General features: G+C 41.7%; 1 protein-coding gene across 1 annotated transcript; it reads right to left on the bottom strand.

The window, feature by feature from the left end:
* Positions 1-409: 409 nt before the first annotated feature.
* On the bottom strand, positions 410-4,123 carry LOC103461000 (uncharacterized). The gene is made up of 7 exons (XM_008403316.2): positions 3,966-4,123; positions 2,633-2,767; positions 2,376-2,419; positions 2,263-2,294; positions 1,779-1,864; positions 1,064-1,178; positions 410-985 (listed from the first exon to the last, which is right to left on the bottom strand). The coding sequence occupies exons 1-7, from the start codon at positions 3,987-3,989 to the stop codon at positions 582-584; spliced, it is 840 nt and encodes a 279-aa protein (XP_008401538.1). The 5' UTR covers positions 3,990-4,123; the 3' UTR covers positions 410-581.
* Between the last annotated feature and the right edge of the window lie 1,924 nt (positions 4,124-6,047).

Here is a 6,047-nt window from a genome sequence, read left to right as displayed (position 1 = left end):
CTGCGCTCATCTTCAAAATAATGAATTTTTATTTTTCTCGTCCCTTGAAACCAGATGTTTGCATGCGCCGTTTTCTGCTGGCATGACGCCCATTGTGTAAAATTATCCGATGTTACATTTTACAGCACAATCAAGTAGCTATGCTAACTTCAACTGTTACACAAACGCGACGTATGTCAAATATGACAAAAGAAATTTGAGAAAAATGAGGCCTCTGCTCTTTCTGACACTTTGCCTTCAGGAAGTCGTCATGACATCGCTTCTCTATTAACATTTTAACAACATTTTTATCGGCTTTGCACTGAGAAGCAGCTCCTATAATGAGCTCAGCAGATGAACAGTTCCACCAGGCGTTTGCCAATTGCTACTGGCTAGTCTGAAGGAGCTGAGTGGGGGAGATGTGGGAGAGGGAAGCTTGGAAACTGCAGCTCAGAGGCATTTTTGCACAGCTGAGTGGTTGCCATGGGAGATTCAAGAGCTTCTCAAATATTCATGGAAAAAATTTTTAATTTAAATTAAATCGCCCTTACCCAACATAATGAAAAAATAACTTTTTTGTCAGAAGATGGTGTCGTGCGTCCTCATCTTACGTTGCTTTGTGACAGCTGCAGATCCGTGAGTGACCGGATCATCCGGGACAGAGACAGGTCCGACTGCTTCCGGTCCAGCTCCCGGATCAGACTCTCAAACCGATCCCACTCCAAGCTCCAGGGCGGGGACGGGACGTCGCCGTCGTGGGCGCACGGTTCCCCAGGAGTCCGGTGGCGAGCGTGCGGACACTCGAACGTCTTCCGCCTCCGACACCCCGTCCTTGGGCTCCAGAACCCTCCTTCGGTCGGGCCTCCGGGGAGACTCCTGGCGTTCTGACGCGGCTGAAGCGGGTGTGGCGCTGCAGCGGCTTTACTGGAGCTCTTCTCCGTCCTCCTCGAAAAGCCGATGCAGGTCAGCACCGTGCCGTTGTGTCTCACCCCTTCTGCCAAGCAATCTGAATATAAGCAGAAATTATTATTATTCACCACTTTGACTGGGATCACAGAACAGAGACGAACCTGCAGTGACTCACCGTGTTTCTTGGTTGCGCTCGAGTCTTTGACGCCGTCAGTCTGATGGCCGTTCTTGATGTGAACCAGTTTTTGAAGCTTTTTCAGTCGTCCCGTGGTTTCAGCAGAGTCACCGGGCTGCAGTTACAAACAAAGCATCCGTTCGGCTCAGACATGTTGGAAACTCGCACCACAAACCCAACAACACTTCACAAGAGTTGATGATAAATGACGGACACAGTTGCAATTAAATTCGTTTCAGTCGATTCACCATTTGAACGAGATGAAGACACTATGTTTCCATCCGATCTTGACGAGAATTTTGGGTGAACTTTATAAAAGTGAAATGCGAATTAAGCGTGTTTCCATCGACTGTTTTGGAGCGAAGCAACCAGGCTACGCAAAGTGTGATTTTGTCAGGTGACGACTCTATGTAATGCTTATGACCTCCACCATTTCTTTCACGTGGATCGACCGGGTGCCCATGCAGTTCTCTACGAGCGTGACGGACGCTCACAGCCGCGTGGATCCAGGATTTCACAACGCTCTGGCGTCTGCACAGCTTTGCAAAGTTGTCATTTGAGCAGAAAAGGTCATTGTTTAGTCACGCCAACAGCAAGGAAGCACTCAAATGCTCTGCGCCACGCTTGGGATCCAAATGTGAGACTGTTTGCTTGGAAAATGTAAAGTAAAAGTTCATTTTATGTTAAAGTGAGATTTGTTCTGGGCGGGTTCTACCTGAGCTGGTGGATCTGTCCTTGTTCTTTCTGAGGCCGGCTCCCTGATTTGGACATGTCTTGTTGACGCGCTGCTCTCACTGCAAGCTTCAGAAAACAGAGGAAACTGTTTGAGGTCAAATTAAGGCCAAACACACACACTTTATAAAACAAGCCTTTTAAATGCAACTCATAGCAAATGAAAAGCAGCTGAGGGCATTATTACCAAACTCTGGGTGAGTCTAAAGGAAGAAACTAAAAAAATAGTCTCCTTATGCATCAAGTCCGCAACCTTTGTCTGGTTTTTATTACTGTGTCTTTTATTTATACGCTAAATAATAGTTTCCTTTGTAACTTTTGATGCATTAATTAATAATCACAGATCAGATCTGATTTGCTGAAGGTTTCCTGATTCTGATATTTTGTCTGGGTTAGCAACATCATCCAACTAGCATAGCATGTTTTTTTTTTTTTAAGAATGCAGTCTTTTATTATTTTGTACTCACCAAAGGTTTCATCCTCCATTGGCTTACATGATCTAAAATGGCAAATAGTAATTAATTAATCAACTCATTGATTGGGGAATAAAAAGAAGCGTTAATAAGCTCAGATGAAGTACCTTCTGCTTTCCTCTGTAGGTTTGGTCCTTGTCTGATGTTTGTCCTTGAAAAAATAAAGCATCGTCTTAAACATTGAGCTGAAAGCCCAAACCAGTCACTCAGTTTGTATAATTTCTCACTAGACCGTCTCACAGAGACTTTTACGTTCCACAGTGTTGGGCTACGCTTAATAAAACTGGATTAATTACTTAAGAGTTCAACGTCAGTGTCGGTGTCTGCTTATTGTGGTGGGAAGACAGAAGGGAGACGGACTTACAGAGCTGATGGACGGGTCTGAGCCGCCCCACTCAGGTTTGCATCGTAGATGCCCAGAACTGCACTGACACTTGGGCGAGACGTCCTTGTTTGTCTGGCTGTTGGCTGGTTCATAGATGCTCTCAGTGGAGCCATCCTACGGAAACAAAACAAGCAGATTTTATGTCCTCGTCATCTGAAAAATTGACAACTATTCAAATACAAACTGTCTTTGTTGGCTCTTGGACAGTTGGGTGCTCTGATTATATGCAATCTAACGTAGACTGACACGTCTACTGAGTTACACGCCGTTCAAATGTAAAGTTGTAATGTAATTCCCTTTTATGATAGTTACCTTAACATGAGTTTACCATATCTCATGTTTTCAGCACAAATAACATGCTGAACCAAAATAAACAACTTTATGGGATTTCAAACTATTTGTTAAGATGAACAGGAAGCAGTCTCAACCGGCGATGCTTTGCTTAGTAAAAGGGAGTCTCTGAGTCACTTGGGAAAACTACAGACGTTTGATATCCGCAAACAGTTTGAATTGTTCTAGTCAGTCCAGTCAGGGCTGTTAGCTTTCCGCCACTGTAAGTTATGGTTATAGTTAGTTCTGGTAATAATTTCACAAAACCTCAATTCTAAAAATCCAAACTAGTTCCTGAAGAAGTGACCTGTCGTGTCTAAAGGTGACAAAAAAAAAAAGTAATCCCAGAGCCATCGATGTTCAGAATCAAGACAGGAGAAAGCTGCTGGATGTCAATTTCTCAAACAAGGAGCCGATTACAAAGCCAGGGTTGCTCTTTGGACAACTTTCGTTACAAAACTCATTTCAAAAATCTGTGCATTCCCTACTTTAAGCAGAAAGAAAAATAACTGCTTCATCTGTTATCGTCAAGTCCTGTGATAGAAATCGCAGCAAGTCATTTCTAATCTTTAATTATAAATCGTGTAACAATGAATGTGTCGCAGCTTTACCAGTCCAGTAGAATCCCTTCAGGGTTTTGTTTAAACTTTTGTTGTTGTTTTTTTTAAGGTTGATTTGATGTTTTGATCAATACAAATACATAAATACATAATCAGAATTCAATAAAATGTTAAACTTCCATTCCTTAACGTTAAGTCTGTACAACTATAAACATGTTTTCATGAATCCCTAACTATGTACAGCAAGAGAAGAACGCTTCTCAGGAATCAACCGAATCTTCTTTCCAACACCAACGACGTCCCCAGCGCTCCTCGTAGAGTCCTCAGCTGACCGGCTCTCTTCAAAAGTTCGCAGGAGTCCAACAGATTCTCCCGACCGACTAACTCAAAACATTTCAAACACTTCAGAAGCTCAGCCTTACCAGCATGAAGCAGAACAGGTTCATGTTCCACAGTCAGGGGCCGGAGACGACGGCCAAAAGCGACCGAGCTGCGCTCCGTAACCTCGAAGCAAACTTCTCCCCGCACACAAACACACACACACACACACCCCTGTGATGCAAGAGCCACGCAGCCCCCACGCCGTCTCCCGTCCAGAGCTTAATCCTGGTTTTAAATCCCTCCTATAATCCAATAGATGCAGCGAGCCGTCACTGTCAAACGTTGGCCTTGGATGGAGTCAAAGCTCCCGTAACAACAGGACAATAAACAACAGGCCATGTTTGGTCGCCATGTGACTCAGATGATGATGATGATGATGATGATAACCTGAGACTGGGATGGAATAATCACTATGTGATGTTAAACGTTTTTCCCCTCGTTTTTGGAGGGCCAGGCCAGGGGGGAAAACTGAATAAATCAAGAATAAATCATCTGAGCTTTTTTTGTTGTTGTTGTTAGAGTGCAACAGTGAGCGACAGAATATCTTTACATTGGAGAAGCTGAGATCATTTTCCCACTCCAGTAATCCAAAACAGTGTTTTCAAAAAACCTATTATAAGCCTCTAAAGAAATGACATCAGATGTCCCTAAGTGTACAGGGCATATTAATTTTAATGTTTTTAACATTTTGACTGTGAGGAATATAATAAAATTGCCTCAAAAATCTTCTCTTTCATTATTCTTCCATTTAGCAAATAGAGCAAATTTTGATAGTCTTAATTGACCTAAAAAAAACCGTAAAAGTTTTATTCTGATTTCAGTGTGAAAAAAAAATGCATGTGTCTTAGTTTATATAAGCTTTCTAAAGTAATTTTAATGAATTTGACTTCAGGATGATCGCTTCCCCATCTTTTGCATATTTAAAAAAAAAGAAATGAGAAGGTGTCATAGATTGTTAAAAAGAAAAACATATTTACAGTCGACATACAAGGATTATAGGGATTAATCACACTATGGCAGTGATTTCCTCAACTTTTTTCCCTGCAGGTCAAAATGGTAAAGAAGGTTTTTGGGACCACAAAAACCTTCTGGACAGGCGACCTGTCCAGGGTGAACTCCGCCTCTCGCCCGTTGACAGCCGGAGACAGCCGGAGACAGGCAGCAGGTTAGTTTTTTGTGAAAGAAAACTAGGCAATACCTTCAGCAGCCCATTTGTTTACAAAGAAATATTTTGTGGAAACTTTTCAGTTTTAACCCATTTAACTGCTGGATTTACACTATAGAGGGTCTGGTGCTGTTTTTTTGTTTTTTTTACAGTGCTATAAAAACCAGCACACCTCCATGGCACACATACAGGTTTCCTCAGAGAGACATATAAACACCCTTATGACAAAATTTAATTGTTGGACTGATTTATGACCCTAATAAATGATTGTTTTTTCCGGTGACTGGATGTCACCCCCTAAAATAAACAATCCTTTGACCCAAGGGCGTAGGAACGAGTCTGTCATTGGGGGCGACGCATATCGGAAACCTGACAGATCAGTAAATAGCTTCAGCAGAAATGTCATAAACTATTACGCCATCAACACATCAGTAATGCGTTACTCTAATCTAACCCTTGTTTCAGTAACAAGTATTCTAACACGTTACTATTGACAATCCAATAATCAGATTAAAGTTATGCATCCATGTAGCATAATGACCGTCATCCCAGGATGAACACTCACTTTAGTATTTGCCTCACTACTAGCAAGCTACATACTCTGGTAGCACAGACAGGCTAACAGATTCTGATATGTGTTATTGGTCACATATCAGAATCTGATATGTGACCATATCAGATTGGTCAATATCATTGACCAATGATATTGGTCAATGATATTTGACCAATATCATTGCATTTATTGGTCAAAATGCAATGATATAAATTGACTGGTAATTGAACTGGTTCTACCTCTTTCTAAAACCAACGTAGAAAACAGCTCATAAAATAGGACTTGACCGTTTTAAACTCAATACAGCAGTTTGACCAACAAAAATATAATCTAAAAAACAAGTTTTGTTCTTTTTGAACAACTCTCTTCATCAGTGCAACAGTTTGATCTGATACTTTTCACATC

The sequence above is a fragment of the Poecilia reticulata genome, unplaced genomic scaffold (genome assembly GCF_000633615.1).
Source record: "Poecilia reticulata strain Guanapo unplaced genomic scaffold, Guppy_female_1.0+MT scaffold_437, whole genome shotgun sequence".
NCBI lineage: Eukaryota > Metazoa > Chordata > Actinopteri > Cyprinodontiformes > Poeciliidae > Poecilia > Poecilia reticulata.
The sequence above is the reverse complement of the archived record's forward strand: the minus strand, read 5'-3'. Positions and strand labels throughout refer to the sequence as shown.

Bases quoted from the DNA above. Each gene is read 5' to 3' on its own strand.
- LOC103461000 (XM_008403316.2), bottom strand. From the start codon at position 3,989: ATGAACCTGTTCTGCTTCATGCTG. The intron at 2,768-3,965 runs GTAAGGCTGAGC...TTGTTTCCGTAG, and splicing joins ACCTGTTCTGCTTCATGCTG to GATGGCTCCACTGAGAGCAT. The intron at 986-1,063 runs GTGAGTCACTGC...GCTTATATTCAG, and splicing joins GAGCGCAACCAAGAAACACG to ATTGCTTGGCAGAAGGGGTG.